At 61.3% G+C, this 21,349-nt stretch overlaps 3 protein-coding genes across 7 annotated transcripts; all 3 read right to left on the bottom strand.

Annotated features, from left to right (window-relative positions):
- Positions 1-246: 246 nt before the first annotated feature.
- On the bottom strand, positions 247-7,427 carry LOC119713770 (mothers against decapentaplegic homolog 4). Of its 3 annotated transcripts, none has more exons than XM_072027987.1 (12): positions 7,277-7,427; positions 4,855-5,103; positions 3,535-3,709; positions 3,413-3,433; positions 3,117-3,305; positions 2,873-3,013; positions 2,650-2,778; positions 2,511-2,564; positions 2,236-2,419; positions 1,190-1,358; positions 699-837; positions 247-585 (listed from the first exon to the last, which is right to left on the bottom strand). In XM_072027987.1, the coding sequence occupies exons 2-12, from the start codon at positions 5,089-5,091 to the stop codon at positions 374-376; spliced, it is 1,650 nt and encodes a 549-aa protein (XP_071884088.1). In that variant the 5' UTR covers positions 5,092-5,103; positions 7,277-7,427; the 3' UTR covers positions 247-373. The 3 variants fall into 3 exon arrangements, with proteins under 3 accessions (XP_071884088.1, XP_071884086.1, XP_071884087.1); XM_072027985.1 differs by lacking the exon at positions 7,277-7,427 and adding an exon at positions 5,623-6,828; XM_072027986.1 differs by lacking the exon at positions 3,413-3,433 and having other exon boundaries at positions 7,277-7,403.
- Positions 7,428-7,963: 536 nt separating this feature from the next.
- On the bottom strand, positions 7,964-16,837 carry CHTOP (chromatin target of PRMT1). Of its 2 annotated transcripts, none has more exons than XM_038167797.2 (6): positions 16,639-16,837; positions 15,387-15,468; positions 13,745-13,898; positions 10,621-10,804; positions 10,371-10,508; positions 7,964-9,157 (listed from the first exon to the last, which is right to left on the bottom strand). In XM_038167797.2, the coding sequence occupies exons 2-6, from the start codon at positions 15,449-15,451 to the stop codon at positions 8,955-8,957; spliced, it is 744 nt and encodes a 247-aa protein (XP_038023725.1). In that variant the 5' UTR covers positions 15,452-15,468; positions 16,639-16,837; the 3' UTR covers positions 7,964-8,954. The 2 variants fall into 2 exon arrangements, with proteins under 2 accessions (XP_038023725.1, XP_038023724.1); XM_038167796.2 differs by having other exon boundaries at positions 10,621-10,807; positions 16,639-16,835.
- Positions 16,838-17,615: 778 nt separating this feature from the next.
- Positions 17,616-20,081, bottom strand: S100A1 (S100 calcium binding protein A1). Of its 2 annotated transcripts, none has more exons than XM_072027992.1 (3): positions 19,922-20,081; positions 18,026-18,174; positions 17,616-17,918 (listed from the first exon to the last, which is right to left on the bottom strand). In XM_072027992.1, exons 2-3 carry the CDS (start codon positions 18,164-18,166, stop codon positions 17,775-17,777), a joined length of 285 nt encoding a protein of 94 aa, XP_071884093.1. In that variant the 5' UTR covers positions 18,167-18,174; positions 19,922-20,081; the 3' UTR covers positions 17,616-17,774. The 2 variants fall into 2 exon arrangements, with proteins under 2 accessions (XP_071884093.1, XP_038023729.1); XM_038167801.2 differs by lacking the exon at positions 19,922-20,081 and adding an exon at positions 18,424-18,463.
- Between the last annotated feature and the right edge of the window lie 1,268 nt (positions 20,082-21,349).

Here is a 21,349-nt window from a genome sequence, read left to right as displayed (position 1 = left end):
CCCTTCGTTTTTTTCCTTTTTCCTTTCTTTTTTTTTCTTTCCTTTTTTCCCCTTCTTTTTTTTTATCTTCCTCTCTTTTTTTCCTCCTTTTTTTTTCTTTCTTTTTTTTTCCTTTCGTTTTTGTCCTTTTTTTTTTATTTTTTTCTTTCCTTTTTTCCCCTTCGTTTTTTTCCCTTTTTTTCCTTTCCTTTTTTTCCCCTTCTTTTTTTTTCCCCTTCTTTTTTTCCCCTTCTTTTTTTTAAAATCTTCCTTTTTTTTCCTCTTTTTTCCTTTTAACTTTTTTTTTTTTTTTTTTGGGGGAGGTCTCTTCCTTACAAAAAAAATTAAATTAAGCGCGGGGTGTGGGTGGGGGACGGGAGGGCGGTGTTGCGTGCTAGCGCAGGGGGCCCGGCTCGGCGGCGGGCATGGTGTGCAGGACCTCGTCCAGCAGCTGCAGCGCGCGGTGCAGGTGCACCTCGATCCAGCACGGCGTGTGCTTGATGCTCTGCCGCGGGTAGTCGGGCCCCCAGCCCTTGACGAAGCTGAGCCGCAGGATGCAGAGCCGCCTCAGATCGTCCACGCCGATCCCCGCCGCCGCCGACAGCCCTGCCCGGGAGGGAGACACATCCATGGGATGCGGGATCCTGGGGTTAGGGGGCGTTCGCCGTGCCCCCACCACCCCAAATGCCATCCCGCATCCCCCCCCCGGGTTCACTCACCCACGGCGGGCGCGATGCCCCCGACCGAGCCGGGCCCCGGGATGGTGCCGGCCACGGCGGCCGCTTGAGCGGCGGCGGCGGCCTGGGCCGTGGCTGCCTGCTGCTGCATCTGCCGGTGGCACTGGCGCAGGTCGAATACCTGGGGGGGGGGTAAGGATAATGGGGGGAGACCCCTCAACATGGGTATGGGGTCCCTCCCTCCCCGCAGCCCCTCTGTCCCCTCCTGGCACCAGGGACCCCGTGCTGGGGGTGCCATTTCACGTGGCTGTGGGGTCCCCCCACCCCCTGTTTTTTTTTGTTCCCCCCCCCCCAGCACGGGGGTCCCCCTTTTTTTGGCACCCACCTCAACGTGGCCTTGGGGTCCCGCCCTCCTTGGGGTCCTCCCATTGCCCCTTGGAGCTGGGGACCCTTCCCTTGGGACCCCCTTTAACGTGGGCACGGGGGTGGGGGGGTCGCCCCACCCCCAAAAACCCCTCTCCCCCGTCCCCCACCTTGATGTAGGCGCCGGGGTAAATCTTGTGCACGGCGTCCCCGGGGGCCCTGCCGGCCTCCCGGTCCAGGTAGTAGCTCTGCACGAAGACGGCGTGGTCGCTCAGGCACCGCATCCACACGTCCCCCTCGCCGCGGCACTCCAGCTGCACGCCCTTCCCGATGTGCAGCCTGCCCCGGACAGGCCGTCAGCCCCCCGTGTCCCCCCCCTCCTGCCCCCGCACCCCTCCACCCCCTGTATTTCCCCCCCACCTGCCCCCTACCCCCCCCCATTTGCCCCCCTTCTGCCCCCCTTATCCCCCATTTTGCCCCCTGTATCTCCCTCCTGCCCCACGCACCCCCCATCCACCCCACACTCCCCCCTTTACCCCCCCCAGTCCCAAACTGCCCCCTTAATCCCATTTCTGCCCCACACATCATGTTTTGGCCACGTACACCCCCTGCTGGACCTGCGCCTCCTCCATTTACCCCCGCCTTCTGCCCCCATACTACCCCTAATTAATATTATCTCCTCCATTTACCCCCCCATCTGCCCCCATATTACCCCTAATTAACATTACCTCCTCCATTCACCCCCCATTTTCTGCCCCCATACTACCCCTAATTAATACTCTCATACATTTTACCCCCCCTTTTGCCCCCATATTACCCCTTATCAATATTACCTCCTTCATTTACCCCCCCTTTTGCCCCCATATTACCCCTTATCAATATTACCTCCTTCATTTACCCCCCCTTTTGCCCCTATATGACCTCTAATTAATATTACCTCTTTTACCCCCCATCTGCCCCCATACTACGCCTAATTAACATTTCCACCCCCCATTCACCCCCCATCTCCCCCCTAAATCCCCCATCGTACCCACACCTCCCCCAATTCCCCCTGTATCCCCCCTCCCCATCCACCCCCCCAACCCTCCCCACCCCCCATTCCCCCCCACCCCCTTCACACCCACACCCCCCTTTACCCCCCCATTCCCCCCATCCCACCCCTTCCCCCCTGCCTCCCCCCCTACCCCCGTTGCCCCCCCCTCGCCCCCCGCCCCACCGGGCCCTCTCGCTGGCGTCGGTGCGGTGCACGTTGGAGAGCTGCCCCAGGCAGAAGCGGTCGCCCCCCGAGGGGTCCACGTAGCCGTCCACGATGACCACGGGGCAGTTGGACGGCACCTTGAAGATCTCCCCCACCTGCACGTCCATCTCGAAATAGGCGATGGAGCACCAGAACTCTGGCCCTGAGGGGGGGGGGAACATGTATTTTTTTTTTTGGGGGGTCAGGGCACCCGAAATGAGCACTGGGGTGCTGGGCGCCCGCCGGGTGCTTACCGGGGTGCGTGGACACCGGCTGCTGGTAGGGTGCGGAGCTATGGGGTGGGGGCCCTGGGGTGGGGGGGGCACAAAATGGGGTGAGTGCTGTGATGCTGTGCACCCCCCAAACCCCATTAATCCTCCCCCCCAGACCTACAGTAGTGGTTGGGGTGGTGCAGGGGGGGCTGCGGGTGGCTCCGGCTGCTGGGCTGGGGAGGGGGCTGCAGTCCCCCCAGGCTGGGGGCGTAGATGGCCGTGCTGCCGCTGCTCCAGCTCGCCGGAGAACCTGGGGGTGGGAGAGAGGGTGGCAAAGCGGGGGGGGGGTCAGTGTGTAGGACCCCCCCCATAAAGCTGGGGGACGGGGCAGCCCCGGTACTCACCGTGGTAGGGCGGCTTGGGGGGCGCGGGGTATCCGTTCTGCGGGGGGGGCTGCGCTGGCGTGGCGGGGGGCGGCGTGGGGCAGGCGATCCGCAGCAGCCCCTCGTTGGGGGGCAGGGGGAGCAGGGGGCCACCGGGGGCCACTGCGGGTTGGGGACGGGGTTTGGGGGGGCTCAGCGTGGTGCCCCCAAACCCTTCCCCAAAAACGGGGCTGATTTTGAGGGGGGGGGGTAAATTGGGTCTTACCTGGGGGCGACATGGGCAGTGCAGGGTAGAGGCTCCCGGGGGCGCGGGGGGATTCGGGGAGCGTCGGGGGGGGCAGCGGCGGGCGGTAGGGCTCGGCGGGGGGGCGCGGCGCCCGCTTGGCCCCGTGCGGCACCTCCATCTGCACACAGGCATGGACAAACTCCTCCTTCACCAGGCGGGCGGGGGGCGCTGGGCGGGGGGGACACCGGAGACCATTGGGGGGCTGGGGGGGGGGCGGAGGGGGCCCACGCGGAGGGGGCTGCCGGGTCCGGGTCGTAATGGGGCCGGGGTCTCACCTGCGCTGGGGATGCTCAGACCTGGTGGGGAGAGACGAGGAGGGGGGTGGTGGTGGTGGGGGGGCGTTATGGGGGGGTGTCGGGGAAGCGTGGGGGGGGGTTGTGGGGGTGTCGGGGCTCACCGATGGCCGGGGCCACCACGCGCTCGTAGTGGTAGGGGTTGACGCAGACGCTGTCGTACTTGAGGTCGAAGGCGAAGCGGCAGAACTTGGCGTGCTTCAGCTCGTTCTTGTGCAGGTCCGGCCAGCGCCACAGCCGGGCGTAGATGACGTGGGGGAACCCCTTCCTGCCCGCCACCTTTTTTTTGGGGGGGGGGACACGGGGTGAGGAGGGGGACACGGTGAGGAAGGGGACAGGGTGGGTGCCCAGGGGGATGTTGCACCCCACCACGCGCAGCCAGCCCCACCGATGGCACCCCCAGCATGGGGATGTGGGGGGGGACACACACAGGGTTGGACCCCCCCCCAAGCATCCATCCATCACCCCCCCCCTCCCCCCGACCCCAAATAAATCCCCGCAGCTCGGCGCTGGCGCCAGGCTGGGACCCCGCAGCGGCTGGGGGCTCCCCCTGCGCCTCCCCGGAGCCGCGCTCGCTCCAGACATAACAACCCCCCCGCGCCCCCCCCCTGCTGCAGGCTGCCAGACAGTGACTCATCCCCGCAAGGGGGGCAGCGCCGCCGGGGGACGGGGATGCCGGAGAAAAGGGGTTGGGGAGGGGGGGACGGGACAGTGGGTGGGGGGCAAAGCAGCCCCCTGTGATGCTCTGCCCTGCTGGGGGGGGGCTGCTCTGCCTGCCCCCTGTCCCCCCCCCCCACAGCCACGTGTGGTTCAGCAGGGATGCTGAAACCAGCGCGGAGCCAGGCAGGGAGCTGTGGGGTGGGGATTGTGGGGACCCCCCCTGCGCACCCCTCTGCTCGGGGGGGGTCCTCTGGTGGGTCTCCCCCTGCCCCCGTGCCTGCCCCCCTCCCCACCTTGTCCCTGTCTTCCAGCTTGGGGGGGGGGTGCTGGGGTCTCAGGGGACTGGCAGCCAGGTAGCCAAAGCTTGGGGTGGGTTGTGGGGTCTTGGGGGGCTCTGGGGTACCCCAAAGCCCAGGACCCCCCAGCTTGGGGATCAGCACAGGGACAGCATGGGCCAAAAGCTGGGGATTGCTGTGGGGTCTGCAGGGCACCGGGATACCCCAGTCCCTCCAGACTGGGGACACCTCGCGTGCTGGGGGCTCACGGGGCACCGGGACCCCAGGTCCCCAAAGCTTGGGGAGGGCCGTGGGGTTTGGGGGGAGGGTTATGGAGCATCAGCTCCCCCCAGCTTGAGGACAGCTTGCACGGGGGAGCATTCATGGGGCACCAGGACCCCCAGGACCCCCAGCTCGGGGATGTTTGGAGGGTCTTGGGATCACCCAGGTCCTTTGGGGAGGCCGTGGGGTGCCCGGGGTGGGGGTTACCTGGAGCCGCCCGTCCAAGGTGCGCTGGATGGTGACGCACTTGCTGGGGTGGGCGCCGTTGGTGGTGATGGCGGCGATGAGCGAGTCGAGCTCGTCCTTCTTCTCCTTCAGCTTCTTCACCAGGCTCTCGATGGCCCGCTTGGCGAAGGTCTCGTTCTCCCCGCCCTGCCGGTGGCACATCAGGCTGTGCACGATGCTCAGGCAGGCGTCGCTGCTGGTGGGCGCGCCGAGGGACATGGCGCCGCTCCCCTGCAAGGCACGGCACGGCACGGCCCTGCCCGTCACCCCCGCGGCAGGGGTCCCGCCGGCCCCCCTGCCCTCGCCTGCGCGCCCACCGCGGCACGGGGCCGCTCAGCATCGTGGCAGCGCCGCGCCGGTGCCCACAGGGGGGGGCTGGAGGTGGGGAGAGGAGGGGGATTATTCGGCCCCCCTGCGGCACCGGGGACGCGGTGGCACCTGGAAAGGGCACGTGGCGGGCGAGGAGGAGGTGGCACAGAGCCATGCGTCACCTCGAATTGGGGGGGGACCAGCTTGGATGCGTGGCTTCCACGGTCCCTATCCGGGGTGGGAAGAGGCCACAGGGGTAACGGCGATGCCTGGGGCGCTCAGGGTGTCCCCGGCGGCACCAGAGCCCGCGGGTGGCCACGTGCCCGGCCCGGGGGTCCGCGGGGACGGCGGCGCCGTGCGGCCAGCAGCCGCGCCACCCCGACGGCGTGCGGCGGGGAGGCCGCCCGCGTGTGCGCAGCGTGCGGCCGTGCGAGTGCTCACCTCGGGGTGCCGCAGGCGTGCTCGGCGCTGCCCCGGCCCCGTCTCCAGCGCGGAGCCCAGACTAAACAGAGCCCGGGCTGCTGGCGCCGCTCCTTAACCCCTCGCTGGCTGCTGCGTTGGGCTTCTCCCTCTGCCTCCTCCGTGCGCACGCCGAGAGCCGCGCGCACACGCGTGTGCCGGGGCCCCCGAGCATCCTTCCACCACCCCCCTCCCCGCCTGCCTTCTCCAGCCGGGGCTCTGAGTCACGGCGGGTGCGAGCGCTCCCGGGCCTGGGAAAATCCTTGGGCCGGCGGCAGACACAACAAACCCTTCGCCCCTGCTCCGCGCCGCTTATCTGCGGGCCGGGAGGCCGCTCGTCCTGCCAGCGCGCTGCTGGCTCGGCCCCCGGCGCGGGCGCATGGCCACGGCCCCCCCCCCCCTTCGCCGGAGCGATGCTGCTGGCCGGGCTCCCCCGCTTTGAGGCCAGCCAGATGCCGGGAGCGGGACTGGGGGACGCCAGAGGGGCCCCCGCTGTTGGAGCACGGCCCCGGGTTCCCCTGCGGGCTGTGGGGTTTGCTCCGTGGGTGCCTCAGCACCCGTCGCGGTGATGCCCGGAGCTCCCCGGTGCCGGTGCTCGTGGTGCTCGCTGGCAGCCAGCTCGTCCCCGGGGACCCCGCCGGCCTGGCACGCTCTGCCTCATGAGCGAGGCTCAAATTTTGAGGGCAAAGGAGGTGAAAGAGGGCAGCAGGGAGTCCCTGAAAGATGGGGCTGCGCGGGGCCACCCCAGCAGGAGCCTTCCCGGTGTCGGTTGCGGCTCCCAGCAGCTCCGGTGATGCCGGTGGCTCCGGGAGGACGGCTCGAGGAGAACCAGTCCCCAATCCCCTCCAAAAGTCAGCCCAGTTTGGGGCAAACTGAAGCAGAGGGGGTGCTGCTGGCTCACCGAGAGCACCGCCGGCCCTGCCGGTGCCATGGGACGGGGCTGCCCAGAGCCGGGGGGTCCCGACGAGGCCCCACGGGGGTCCCGGTGCGGCCGCTCGCTGGGGTCACCTCCCGGTGCCTGGTCCCCCCGCTCGGGCTGGAGGTGACATTTCTGTGCCAGCCTTTTGTCCCAGCCGGAGGGGGGCTTTTCACCGGCCCTCGCTGCTCCTCCAGCAGCGGAGGGGGGGGCTCGGGCTGGGCTCTGTGCCCCCCCCCCCCCACCCTGCATCGCCCCGACCACCACCGCCCCCAGCTCGGCGGAGGGGACCCCGCGACCCCCCTGCCTAACCCCGGGGCCGCCAACTTCGCTCCCCGGTAATCCCCGGGGCACGGACAAAGGCACCGGCGCTGCCCGGGGGGGGTCCCGCTGCCAGCCCGGTGCTGGGATCCCTGGGGGGGTGCAGAGGGGGGGCTGCAGCCCCCAGCCAGGAGGGTGCCGAGGGGATGCGCGGGGCTCCCGGCGCCTTATTGCAACCCCCGGGACGTCCCGGAGCGGGGGCTCGGCTCCGTCCCCGGTGGCACCGGGGCCCCCCCTGCACAAACCCAAACCGGGGAGGGGGGGAAACGGGGAGCGGAGCAGAGGGGGGGCTCCACCGGGCGGTGGGCAAGGGGGAGCCGGGCCGGGTCGAGCCGGGCGAGGACGGGGGGCAGCGGGGGGGGGCTGGGCAGTGCCGGGGGGGGGGTCAGAGCCACTCACCTCCGCCGCCCGGCTCCGTTCAGCCGGGGCCCGGCTCCCGCCGCATCCCCGCCGCCGCCGCCGCCAACTTGGGCGCTCCGGCAACAAAAGGGGCCGCCGGAGGCGCCGCCGCGCCGCGGCCAATGGCAGGCGGCGTGACAACCGGCCGCCGCCCCGCCGGCCAATGGGGGCAAGGCTTACATCGCGGGCGGGGCTCTTGCCCCAGGCTCCGGACCCGGCTCCGGGCGCGGCTCCGGCGCGGAGCCCCCCGGGGGGACCTGGGGGGGACCCGGCCCCAAGGGACGCGGAGCCCCCGGCCCCATTCCGGCCCCTCGCCCTGACCCAGGAGGGGTCCGCGCTGCTCCAGGCACCGGAGCTCCCCCAGCAGCCCCCCAGCAGCACGGGGAAGGCACCGGGGCGCTCCCCAGGCACCCACCGAGGGAATTTCACCTCCACCAAGCAGCAGCGATGTGTGCGGGGGGCTGAGAGCACCCCCCAACCCCCAGCACCCCCTCACGAGGAGCTGCAGGGCTGGGGAACACGCCCCCACCCTGCAGGGCGCAGGTTTTGGGGTCCAGCCCTGCCCCCAGCACCCTAATGCATGGGGCACAAGGGAAGGGCACGGATGTGCCCCAAATCAGCAGCAGAAAGGCCACGGTGACCCCCAGAGCACACCGAGGAAAGGGAAAGAAAGCAGCCGGAGCCGACTTTGCTTTTGTAATTATTTCTCCTTTTGTTACAACAAACCAGAAATACGGGATTCCAGCGAAACGGAACAGGTCACAGAACGGCCGGACTTCAAACTGGAGGGCAGGGGGAGGAGCGGGCCCCTTCTCCGTTCCCAAAGGCGCGGGGGCTGCTCTGAGGGCTCGGTTTTGGTTACACTGAGCCCTAACAGCACCGGCGAGTAAATAAACCTTGGACCCCGGGTTTTGAAAAGCCAGTTCTGCCCCGACCTGCTGTCACCGATGTAAGGCCGTGGTCCTGCTTCCCATCCCTTTAAATAAAATTTCCTGCAGATACAGAAACCACTGGTGCCATCTGCTCGTACACAACACAAAAAGAAATCCAAACTTTTATCTAAAACAAACCCCAAAAAGCCTTCAGCTCGGGAAGTCCTCCGCACTACTCATTAACAGAACGCTAGCTATCAACAAGAGAGGAATTTTGGGTGCAAAACAGCAAGATTGGCAAGTCTACAAGGAGCGCTACACCTAAACCTGGCTCAACTGTTCACCCTGCCGGGAGCCTTTACTTCGGATGGACTGAAGGGAGCTGGGGGCGTGAGCTCGGCCCCTCGGTCGCACTTGGGGACAGCACCGGTCCCAAAATGCAACCGCGGTGCCTCGGAGGCACAGAACCGTGCGGTCCCAGCACCAAGGAGCAGATCCCCTCCGCGGGGGGGCTGCAAGGAACCGCGGCCGGCTGATGTCAGGGGCTAACGGCGGCACGTCTGTCAGAGTCACCTTTGGAGTAGTTAGGGGAGGGGGAAAAAAAGATACAAAAAACAATCCGGAAAGGTTCCATACAACACAGAGTATCAAAATATTAAAGAAACGCGCTAAAGGCTGATTTCTTGGTAGAACAGGGCCGCTCCCTATTCTTGTGGGTCCTTCCAGCATGAATCAGGGTTTCCATTTTTAGCTTATGGGCATTGACATAACACACTAACTTCACCGACAGTCTCTCGCAACGACCCTCAGTCGTTTGTTTCGGGGTCTGTCTGAGCCATGTAGGCATCCAGCTCGGCGTCGAGGTGTCCTTTCGTTTTCGACATGTAAGCATCTAACTGGTTGTCCAGCTGCTCCTTGGTCAGCGCCGGGCGTGCCGATCCTCTTCCTCGTCCTCTGCCTCTGCCGCGGCCTCCGAAGCCCCCTCTTCCCCGGCCCGCCATGCCGCGACCTTACAGAGACGAGACAACAGTTATACGGCAGCAGACGCAGCCTCGGGGCCTGGCATGGCAGAGCCACGGCCCAGCTGCTGCAGCACCTCCCCGGGGAGCCAGGCAGCCTCGCTGGAGCTGCTGCCCCCAGCTGCAGGACTCGGGCTCTGCTGCGCTCCCCAGGCTGCTTCGGTTTCAGCCCGGAGACATCTGAGCCGCAGCTATCTGCCGAGCCCTCAGCTCCGACTGCCAGCTCCCCTGCTTGCATTCCAGCCCCTACACCACTCCGCATACTTTCTTCTCTGCTGAGTGCAGCCCCTGCAGATTTTTGGGACAGGTTCAAGCTCTCAGCAAAGAGCCAACTCCAGCAAACATTACAAGCAAACTTCTAGTGAAGTACCTCAAATCCTGAGTTTTCAGACTATTTCCGAAGCAGGACACCCAGGAAACAGCCCTGATCAGTACTAGCACTAGTTTGTCAGGTGAAGAAATAAAACAAAAGCCAAAGCTGTCAGGAGACATGCAGGTTCCCAAAGACTGCTCTGAGAAACACTGCTCATCTCCAAGTAACAGATCACATCCAGCAGATGTTCTAACCAAACGTGTCAGAAACATTACCGACCCTGCCATCAGCAGCTGTCTCCTTACTTCCCCCCTGTGCTCCTGCTTCACTCTGGTGCTTCTTATTTGTTGTTGACAAGGGGAAGGCTCATTTCCCCAAGACTTGATTCAGTTTCTGACTTTGCATTTAATTTTGCTTTGCCCATGTGAAGGGTCAGTGAGGAACCTGCTCCTTCATACACCAGTTTGAGCTTTCTATCGAGTTTCTGCCCCTCACCCAATTAAAATGTCCAGCCTTGTGGTTTACACAGGCCATTTAGCATTTCCTTTCTGAAGCACAAGAAGACAGCGTAGCCTTCCTCAGCACGTTCAGAGATTACTCACTGCCTGCACTACTACCAAAAGCATCACAGAGCCAGCAATACCTGCAGGAGGGAACAGCACTACCCAAACCCCCTCTAGCACCACTGAAAGTCAAAGATCTGGGTTAAGCACAGGGCCTGGCAAGATGTTTCAGGAAAAGCAGCCTTCACCTGGCACTGTGTTATGCACCCATTTGGGTGTGAGTGGCTCTCGGGCTGCACGTACCCACATCAGCTAACCTTAAACGGGGAAGGGAACCCAGGTGTGTGCAGCAGCAGCACGCTGCTCCCGCAGTTCCTGTGCACTGACCTCTGCCACCAAGTCCACCGCGGCCCATGGCACCTCTGCCCAGCCCACCTCTTCCAGGGCCACCGCGACCTCGCAGGCCGCCTCTCCTCAGGCCCATCCTGGGGGACATTCCTCGTCCGCCCCGAAGCATGCTCTGACCTGCAACAGCGACGGGATTCCAGGCAGACAAATTAGCTCGAGACTGAGCAGAGGAACCGGAGCCGAGCCGTCCAACAGGCGGCGTTGCTGCCGGACCAGCCGCGGTACTCACCCCTGAGCGGGAGTCCCCCTCTCAGCAGAGCTCTCGCCCCCCGGCCGCCACGCATGGCTCCTCGTGGCAAACCTCTCTGCCCCATGGCCAGTCCTCTTCCTCCCATGGCTCCGCGAGCGAGGGGTCCTGCCGGACGGCCCAATCGTGCCTGGATGTTGCTTTTACCGAGGCGTTGCTTCAAGCTCTTCTGGAATGAAAGATTTTGAAGGAACAAAGTCATGCAGCAATCTCCGACTTGCGACACAAACAGCATGGCAATTACTTATCAGTAAGTTTTTTTTTTTAAAAAACATACAGGGTCAACAGCTCTCTGCAGCACACAATCGAGCTTCAAACAGAGGACAATCATATCTGCTTCAGGAGGGATAATTTATGAAGGTCAAACCGAGAACAAAGACCTTCCCTGGAAGCAAGTGTTTGTACAGAGACAAGAAAGTCTGCAGATTCAGAAGGAAATATTTTTCTCCATTTTTAGCAGCGCCGCTCGGTCCGAATCAAAGCAGACACTTAATCCGCACGGCAGCCCGCTAATCCTTCTTGCTGGAAGGTTACCGACCGTGAAAACCTCTGAGCTACAAAGCAACCACCCCTGCTGGGAAGGAGCCTGGCCTACCTCACACCAGCACACCGCTCCGAGGGGCCTGCTGCTACAGCCCTGGCCTGGCCACCAAACTAAAACTGTACTGAAGCACCTGACCCTCACAGGAACTGGAAAAGTTATCTTTGTTTATCTGTATTTTAAGGTGAAGTTGTTTTTTTTTCCCCGTCTGAAGTCCTGCAGGTCCAAGCACCAGAGCCCATCTCACAGAGTTGGCATCCCCTGGGACAGCCACAGCTGCTCCAGTCCTCAAAGCCTGCACCAGCCCGGCTGCAAGCACAGCTCAACAGATCCTGAAGCATCAACTGAACTGCCAATTTTACACCCCGGTGTTTTTAACACACACTGGGACCAATCCTGGCTCCACACAGCAGACTACAGCTTCTGCAGGAACTATCGAACCCTGCAACGGGCTGGGGAACAGTGGGGACCTTTAGAGCTTCTTAAGAGCTCTCAGCCCTCAGAAGGTAAGGCACAGAGCCCAGCGGTGTACTACAGCTTTCCAGAGTTGCTTATGCTTCTCATCAGCTTTACAGATCTACTTGACTCAAGCCTGTGGGCAGCTGAAAGGCTCCTCCTGAAAGCAGCCTCCTCTGTAGCTAAGGTTTGAGTTTTACTGCCTCAGAGCTTACTCATTCGCTGTTCTGACAGCCACAGCAGCCTGAGATGTTTGTCTCCCTTCTGCCCAGCCCAGCTGGCAGGAAGGCACGAGAAAGCAGGTGAACGTTTTGCATCCCATTACTCATTTATATTACCATGAGAGTTTAAGATAACTGCTGGATTTTGCCCTGACAAAGGGCAAAGTGCTCACCTTCCTGCCTTACCTCAGCGCAGTAGCACCTTGCTCTGCTGCAGCTATTCACTAAGTGCACGCCTAGAGCCACGACATAAACGCTGTTACTCAGCAAGAGAAGGGAGGTTTATGTAAAGACTGATGTGCTGGGTACAAAGACAAACCCATGAGGCTAGCACACGCAGTGCCCTGCAGGAGTTGAGAGCACTTTTCTGAAGCACAGGTGAGCCATCCCTGGAATCAATGCTCCTCAGCACATCCAAATGGATCAGAAAAGCTCCTGGTGATACCAAGAAGTGCCTGCAAAAACCCTGTCACCACACCAACTCCCAGAGCAACTTACAGTCTTCAAAGAGCAATCCAACACCAATCGGGTTTCCAGATTTCCCTAGAATGCACTTCTGCAGCCCACCCTGGCAGCACTCAGTCCCAGAAGAACGCGAAGTACACCTACTCCTGGCATATGGGTGAAGCTTTTGGCTCAGCTCTTCCCTGTTCTCCTCAATTCAGCAAGCAGAAACGTTATGCTTTCAATCCAGTTTCACTTACCACTTGGGAAATTCTTAAGGTTTGATTTTTTTTTTTTAAAGCAGAAAGTTCTTCAGGCTACCATTTCCAGAGCTTTTGTTTATAAGCTCTGGGAGGCTAACTGGCACCGCAGTCTGTTTTTAAAACAGAACTCTCAAGAGATCTTAAAAAGCAGCTGCATTCCTCTTTATCAGAAATTAAACCCTGAACATGAGCACGTGTGGCAGGTTTAAGTATTCCAGCTATTTAGTGAAGCAGCTCAGCTAACAACTTTCCAGGGCTTTCTCCTGGCATGCAAGATAATACAAAGAATTATATTTAAGCTCTGCTGCAGTCAAGTCATGCAGTGCTGCTATTTAAACTCACTGCACAGCTGTGCAGCACTACCCCACAGGTTCCAACCCATGCCCTATGCACACATTTTAAGCTGATCTTTTCAGCCTTCCCATTTAAATAAAAGCTTTAAGGGTTGCAAAACCCCTTGGCCTGATAAGGAGCAGACAAGGCAAACACCTGTTCTCTACATTATTTTTCACCACTGCCCCTTTTGTAAGCCCACAGCTACAGGAAAGCACGTGGACCGCAGCAGAGAAATCAAAAGCAAGCATGCTTGCTCAAACCTGCTGCTGTACAGAGAGGATACTTTGACAAATATGCCCCACAATCTATAGCATTCATCACTAAAATGGGGAGAAAGACCGTCTGCATGAGGAAAATGCAACGCTATTCCTCAAATCCAGGCCTGCAGCCCAGCATTTGCAAGCAATCAAGCATCAGTTTGTTCATCTGGTCCTCGCAGCCAGCTGCTATCAAGGGAGTGCACCAAGAGAGGGTGGAGTTGGGGATGGGAGCAACCAGCCTCAACTGGACAGTAAGTGCTGGAAACAATCTGCAGCAATTGTAACTGCAGCTACAGTGCGAGATGAAGAACTCTGCAGATCCAGAAACCCAGAATGAGAACATTTCTCTGAAAAAATAGAGAGGAGATATGAACAGCCAGCACAAAAACAACGAGCTCAGTAATATTAACCAGTAAGTTACAAATTATTACTTATCTGGAGTGAGAAACAGATTTTTTCAAGCCCCTTCAAGGTTTCTAGTTTTTAACTTTCAGGAACATTTTTCAAAATCCACCGTATCCTGAAAAGCCATCAGCTGGTGACAGGCATCACCTGGCCACACCACAACACGCCCTTTTCTCTCACCTGTTTAAGCTTCAAAGCAGCCTGGACAGAAGGTCTATTCTCCATCTGCTGGGCCAGTCTTCTGTTTCTGGCACTGGCTAGCTGCTGCTGCTGCTGCATGGTAGCCCGAATATTCACTGGCATCGGCTGTTTGTTCTTCAGCATGTTAGTAAAGCTTCAAGGTCGAATAAAATGGGTGTTTAAATAAAGCTTTATTACATACATTTATTGGCATTTCATGGTTCTCAAGATTGGATCTCCAGATCCCATGAACCTTATGTAAAGAGTGGTACTTAGGTCACATCATATGTGATTACATATTCCTTGTTTTCCACAAGTGTGCAAGAATTGGAAACTCAGAAGTGATGTTGGATATTAATTCAGAAGTGATAAAGCTTTAGGTTACTGATTTTAGAAATGGAAGAAGGAATGAAAACAAGCCATAAGCAGAGATGACCATGACAGATGGAAGAGGACATCACACAAACAGAAAAGCCACGTGAAATCTGACTGCAAAAGCTAAATTAACCCTCAAAGATCTTAGAAACCTGATAAAAAAACTCAATACCACGGGATAGCTTTACAGGAGACATCACCTTGGGGACAGAATGAGATGCCCCTGGCACACCACATAACTGGTGCCTAAGAAATGCCACCAGCTAAGCGCTCTCGCTGATGAGAGCAGTTTGCTTGGCAGTGTTTGTGGTGCACGGAGAATCCTCTGTCTTTAGGAGCTGTATCAGAGCAGAACACAGCAAGACGGTAAGCAGCGTTAGCAGCAACCCATCAGCTGTCTACCCTGTCCTGGGAACTACACAAGTTGGAAAAGAAAACACGGGTAAGGAATAGGGACTGACAAAAATGAAACAGGCCAGCAAGCCTCCTCTGCACTGCACCTCACCACATGCCTTCTCGGGAACAAGCTCCAACTGTTGGCTCAGGCTGGCTCTCACTGCAGCACTTGCCAGAGCACGAAATGCACACAAATGGCTCCATTTTTCCCTGGTTCACTGATATAAACATAGTTAACCAACGAGTGATTAGTAAGAAAGTGAAACGTCACTGTAGCGCCGCTGTTAGTTGTCTGTAGAACTGCAGAAGCACAATGGCATGGAAAAAACGGGAGAATGCTCAACAAAAGAAATAAAGAAATCAGTATCGAGAAAAGAGAGATGGAGATGAAGCAAAGCGTTTGCCTCTTACAAGGCCCAAAACATTGTTAAAGGGCCTTTGGGCTTGTTTAATGGCCTGCTGCATGCCTCTTACAGCCAGACCACATGCACGTGTGTCTGCCTCGGACAAAGCAGCAAGCCTACTGCAGCTCAGGTAACATGCTACCATACCGCAGTGTCAACTATATAAATGTAAAAACATGTGGAAGAAAAAGGGAGGGTGTGAGGTTTCTCTGTTGTTATAACACATCCCGCCATATTTACGTGTTGAGGAGTATAATATTAACTGCTATGGATAAACTGCTCCAAAACAATTGCCCTTTTAACCTTGCGTACCACATTTGTTGCAGTTTAAGACAGAGGTGCATAGCCATCTGCTTGTTTTACTGAGGTTAAAAGAGGGCAGAAACCACGTTGGTTTTTGGACACCGGACAGTGATAATTAAGTAAAAAAATTTCTTATGAGCTGAAGCTGCTGTTGGCTTCCTCACCGCTCGTTCAGAGACATCTTGGTGGTGCTCTTTAGCACAACCTTCGGTGCTGACTGTGCAGCCATCTTCAGATCAACAGAATCTGCAAAACAAGAGAGCCAGATGTAACCAACAGCACGGGGATCTTGCATTTATTCAGCTAAACATTCAAAAATCTGCATTCCAGCTCCTTTGGTACAGAGAATCAAGAAACGGGCAAAAAACTGCGATTTTAATAGCACAATTTTATTAAGTTCTCTAGGCCATTGCCATGATGCAGCAGATTTAATAAATTACTTCGTTATGTTAACTTAATTCTTACTAAATAGACTTCTTTTTAGAAAGTGAAAATTTTTCCTCTGGTAGGTGTAATGCTGCAAAAATACAGCGCGTTGGCAGTCGAGGCAGCCCCTAAACACCTTGCTTAGTACTGCATCTAGCAACGCTGCCACAGTTCCTAAGCTGTTAGTGTAAGCCAGGTGGAAACCCCAATTTATTTTAAGCAGATAATGCCAGGTACTTCGCAATGAGATCCCAAGATTACCCTACAGAAGCGCTATGCACTTTAAAAACATTAATGCTCCATCTCCCCGTGCTACATTACGATTACCACAGCTTGGCTGGCCAGGGACACCCTGTAAATGTGCAGTCCCCTCGGATTTTTGTTATCTAACGCTTCAGCAGGCAGCTCACCCGCAGGCACGATGTGGTTGCCTAGCATGAAAGCGTGCCGCAAGGGGCACAAAAGCAGCGAAAGGATTTAAACCCAGCTGTTATCGATCCTGCGAGCACGGCTCAAGCCCTGGGTGTTTTCGCAGCGACGAACATGAAAAAAACGACGAGAAAAAAAAAAAAAACGACTCCTCATTTTTTATAACCGCCATCAAGCCCAACGCTAACTGCCGAGCGTTCCCCCTCACAATACCCGGCACAGCGGCCTCCTGGCAGGCTTTTACCAACCACCACCGAGTCGTTGAGCTAACACCCGGCTGTTTTTTAACCACCACGCGTTTTTAAGATCCTTTTTTCCCCTCCATCCTCTCGCCACAGCGCGAAAGGCCCGGGGTGGGGGGGGGAGAGAGGCCGGGCCCCAACCGCCGCCGGGAGCCCTGCCCCGGCCCCGAGCCCGGTCCCGGTTCCCTCAGAGGCTCCCCAAGCCCCCTTAGAGCCCCCTGAGGGCTCCCCGGCCCCTCAAGGGCCCCGTGCGCCCCCCACCCCCCGGCCCCTTTCCGTGCTCCCCGCCCGCCCCCTCAGCGCCCCCCCGGCCTCTCACCGAAGCAGGCGGTCGCCAGGTCCCGGTTGTAGCCGGCTATACCCGGCCGGCGGCGGCTGCTCACGGTTCACGGGACCGGGGCTGGCTCCGTCGCCCTCCGCCCGCTCCCGCCGCCCTCCAGCGCCTCAGCGACAAAATGGCGGCCGCGACCGCAGCGCCCGCCCCCCCCCCTCTTTCCCCGCCGCCCAGCCACGAGCCGGCCAAAATGGCGGCGGCCCCAACAGCGCAGGCGCGGGGTGCCGCCAGCACAGCGCCCTCCGCTATTGGGCGGGGCAGCGCGTTCCTCCTCTCCTATTGGTCAACAGGCGCGGGGTGGGCGGGACCTCTGCCCGTGCTGCGCGGCCGCTGTCGCCCGGGGGCAGGGGCGGTGGTGGCGGGGCCGGGGGCGGGGGGCTGCTGCGCGGCGGGGCCTGGCCCCGGTGGGGTGGGGGCGTCCCCAAGGCTCCGTGCGGCCCCGGTCCTCGTCCCCGTGGGGCATCCACCCCCCCCCGAAGCCCCCGTCCTCCCCTTGATGCCCCCGTCCTCCTCCCGGTGCCCCCGTTCCCCCGCCGCCGGTGGGATGCAGGCGTCCCGCTTGCCCCCGGTGGTTCCCCGGTGCCTCCGGGCAGCTCCGGGTCTGGCCCCAACGCCGGCGGACGATGGCGCTGGCGGCCCTGCGCCGGGCCGGGCGCTGCCTTGGTGGCGGGGGCCGCTGGGCGAGGCGATAACGAACCGGTTCCTCCGGCCCCACCGGGCGCCCGGACGGCGGGCAGCGAGTCCCGGCCTGCGGCTGCCCCCGGGCCCCCGAACCCCGCAGCCCCGGACGGGTTGGGGGCACTCGACCCGGCGGGGCTGGGCCCGTGGGGGTCCGGGGCTGGGGCCTGGCTCAGCTGGGGACGTCCCCGGGCCCTTGGGTGAACCTGGGGGGTTTGTCCCGGGGGGGGGTCACAGGCAGCGGGACCGGGGAGGGGGTCCCGAAGGAGCTGACAACACGCCGCTGGCTGGGTCGGTGCCTTTATTGCGGAGCTGGATCCCCGCGGGATCCCCTGGGTGCGCTGGGGAGTGGGGGGGTGAGGAAGGGTGGCGTGGGGGGCTCTGCGTTTTGGGGTGCCGCGGCTGGCTGCTGCGGGGGGGGGGGGGGCTGGGGTCAACCCGGCTCAGGCGTTCTCCCAGAAGAAGGTGTTGCAGGCCACGGTGAGGGCGGCCACCAGGACCACGTACTCCTGGAAGTCCACCTCCCCGTCGCCGTTCTCATCCAGGTCCTGCATGATCTTCTCCACCGCACCCGTGTCCTTCTGGGTCTGTTGGGGGGGGGGGGTGACAAAGGGTGAGCCCCAGAGCTGGGGACGTGTCCCAGAGCACAGAGGAACAGGGGAGCCCATCTGCCGTGCCCCAGCACAGCCCCTACCTCCAGGAAGCAGCCCAGCTCGCTCTGCAGCAGCTCCTTCAGCTCCTTCTTGCTCAGCTTGTACTTGTCCCCCTCTTTGCCCGAGTAGTGGTGGAAGACGTTGATGAGCGTCTCCATGGCCCCTTCCAGCTGTGACGCCATGGTTCCAGCTGCAGGGAGGCACCTGCTGCGTTACGGCGGCCGCTGCGAGCCCCCAATTTCAGTGCCCCCCTTCCCCATCCCAGGAGCATTGCCCACCCCACCCTCCCCATCTTGGTGCTACGGGACTGTGGGGTGCCCTGGTGCTCCCCCTAGGCTTTATTGGGGTGCTTCTGCAGGAGGGGACCCTGCCTGCGTGCCCCCTTTATAGGGTCAAACCCCGGTGGGTGCCCACACTCCGTCCCCAGCCCCGCACTCACCTGAGCTCCCCGCTGCGCCAAGTGTGCCGGGCTGGGCCAGCTGGAGACGTTAAATAAGCTCCAAGCCCCCTCCCTCCGGGAGGATCCGATACCGGGGCTGGACAGCCGGGCTGGCACCGCCGGGACGCCCCGCGCTGCCTTCATGGGGGCCGGGATGCGGGGACGCCCCGCCAGCCCCACTGCCGCCCCATGGCCTGCTCACCCCGCACCAGAGGGCTGTGCTGGAGCATCCCTCGGTGCTTACGGGGCATGGAGCTACTCTTGGGGGTCCACATCTCCCTTGTGCCAGACCTCAGGCGTCCCTTTTTGCACCCCTGAGGCCAAAGCTGGCCTGGCTGCAGCCCTATAGGAAGAGCAGCAGTGGGGTGCTGGGGAAGGGGTGGGCTGTGGGGCCAGCCCCGGGTTGGATCCTGACCCCAGGGGTGAGCTGCCGGCATCCCCCATCCTTCAGCACCGCGGTGCCAGGCCGGATCCGGCCCCAAGCCCCGCTCTGTGGCCGATAACAGCGCGGGTGTCCGGTGTCCTCGGAGCTGGGCGGGGGGGACCAGCGGGGGCTATCGGGTGACTTGGCGTGGGCCCCCCCGCTCCCCGCGCACAGAAAGGCCTCTTGTCGCATGAAAAATGCCCCACAATCCCTGCCCGAGGTTGCCTCAGCAACGGTGCGGCCAAAGAAACCAGATTCCCCGGCCGCGCTGATAATCCCGGCTCTCGTTACGGCCCAGCATCCGCGCGGCCCGGCCGTGCCCGCTGCGGCCTCCCCATCCCCACGCGGCCCCCCAGGAGCGGGGCCGGTGCCAAGCCCCCAAATGGGGCCGGCCGGGACGATCCCCCCGCTTAGTGCCCCCAAGGGAGCAGGGGGGCTGCCGGGTGCTGTCACTGCAGCGTTTTCGCAAGAGCCGCGTGGTGCCGGGCTCTTTATCCCAGATTCCAATCCTTGTTCGGGGCTAATTATATCCCGCTGCCTCCGTTTCCATTTTCCATACTTCCTGTCCCGTGTGTTTGGGAAATAATGCAGCCAGGGGGTCCCAAAAGTGCTGCCACCCCCCCAACCCTGGCTTGGTCCCATGGGGAGGCAGACCCACCATGGCCCTGTCCTGGGGGCTGATGGCATGGAGGGTTTTGGGGTGAATTGGAGCATCTTTGGGGGCTGCACCTGGTGCTATTGGGGTGGCCACAAAAGGGGTCCTGGATGGAGATGGGGATCCCGGGTGGAATTTGGGTCCCAGACGGAGGTAGGGGGTCTGGATGGAGATGAGGGGTCCTGGAAGGAGCTGGGGCTCTAAGATGGAAGTGGGTGTTCCAGAGCTGGGGGTCCTGGATGGAGATAGGGGACCAGGATGGAAGTGGGGTTCCCAGATGGAGGTGGGGGTCTCGGATCGAGGCAGGGGGTCTGGATGAAAGGGGGTCCTACAAGGAAGTTGGGTTGCCAGATGGGGGTGAGGGTCCTGGCAGGAGGTGGGGGTCCTGGGCAGAGGCGGGGGACCCCAGTGTCACTCACTTGGCAGTGTCCACACAGGGGCTGGCAGCGGTGGCACCCCCGTACCCGTCTCAGCACGGCTCGGCAGCGGGCAGGATCTGGCCGAGCCTTCCGGGAATGCCCGGCCCCGGCACTGCACCGCCTGCCCAGCTGCTCCGTGACGGTCCCGAGCTTAAAAATAACCCGGGCCCTGCCCCGCAGACACCGGACATCGGCACGGTCGGGTGCTTGGAGCGAGCTGGTGGCTGTTTCACGGCCATTTCACGGCCACCAACTTGCTCCAACCCCTGGATGAGCCAAGCTCTGTGCGCTTGGCCAGGCTCTGCCCCACTCTCATTAAACCCCAAACCTCCCCGGAGAGCAGGAATCACCGGGTGTTTCCCCAAGCGGTGGGACCGCCTGGAGCCACGAACCCCGCTGCTGCGGGGACATCACAGTGAGGGGGGGTTTGGTCCCAGGAACGGGGACCGCAGCGGTGCCAGCCCGACGTGTCCGCACTGGCAGCTCCCCAGGACAAGCTCTTACCAAACCGGGAGCAGCGAGGGACATGCCAGGAGGTTTACACACAGCTTGGAACAGGTTTCAGCCTCTGCGACTCCCCTGCTCCACTTTGACCCAGCTAAACCAGTTGCTCCAGTTGCTGGTGCCGGGGCTGGGCTTGATCTTGTCTCTCCGACCCATCGCTGGAGTATGGAAGAGGCTTTTCCATCCCTAGAGTTTGGAAGAGGGGGAAGCTGCTGGGTGTGCACCGTGTCAGGGTTGGGGATGTTGTGGTGGCACCAGGCACGCGGTGTGGTGGCCTTTCCTACCGTGGCCTCGATGGATGGGGAGCGTGATGAGTCCTGATGGACGGTGTGGACCAGTGCTGGGCCAGTGCCCCCAGTGCCCACAGCCACCGTGAGCACCCCTGGTAGAGCAGAGAGAGGTCGGGGACAGCACCAGGACACGGCGACAGGCACCAACAGCCTGCCCCGGGGCGCTCGGCTTGTCCCGATAGCGCCGGGGACCCCGAGGCCACGTCACCGCTCCCTGCCCGCGCATCCATCCCATCACGGGGCCGCTGCACTGCCTGCTCCTTCCTCACCCCATCCCGGCACCCCGAATTCCAGGGGCGCCGAGTCACGGGCCCGCCTGGCTCTTGGGGCCGGTGACTCACCCCAAACCTGTCCCTGTCCCTTCCGAGCCTGACTCACCCTGGCGGTTTCCCATCGCGGTCCCCTGACGTGGGGCTCGGCGGAAGTCCCGTCCCCGTCCCCCTGTCACCCCGGGGATGGGGACGGACCGGATGGGGCTGCAGGAAGCCAATTCCTCCCCCGTGAGCTGGTGTGACGGGTGCGCGGGTGGGGACCGGGCTGCCCGGTGCCGGCCGGAGCCACCCTGTCCCCGTGGACAGGTGGAACAAATGCGTCAGGGACGGTGACGGTTGCATCGCACCCTGCTCCTGGTCCC

This window comes from Anas platyrhynchos, chromosome 26 (assembly GCF_047663525.1).
Source record: "Anas platyrhynchos isolate ZD024472 breed Pekin duck chromosome 26, IASCAAS_PekinDuck_T2T, whole genome shotgun sequence".
In the NCBI taxonomy this organism is placed as follows: domain Eukaryota; kingdom Metazoa; phylum Chordata; class Aves; order Anseriformes; family Anatidae; genus Anas; species Anas platyrhynchos.
Note: the sequence above shows the minus strand (reverse complement) of the source record. Positions and strands in the feature narration are given on the sequence as shown.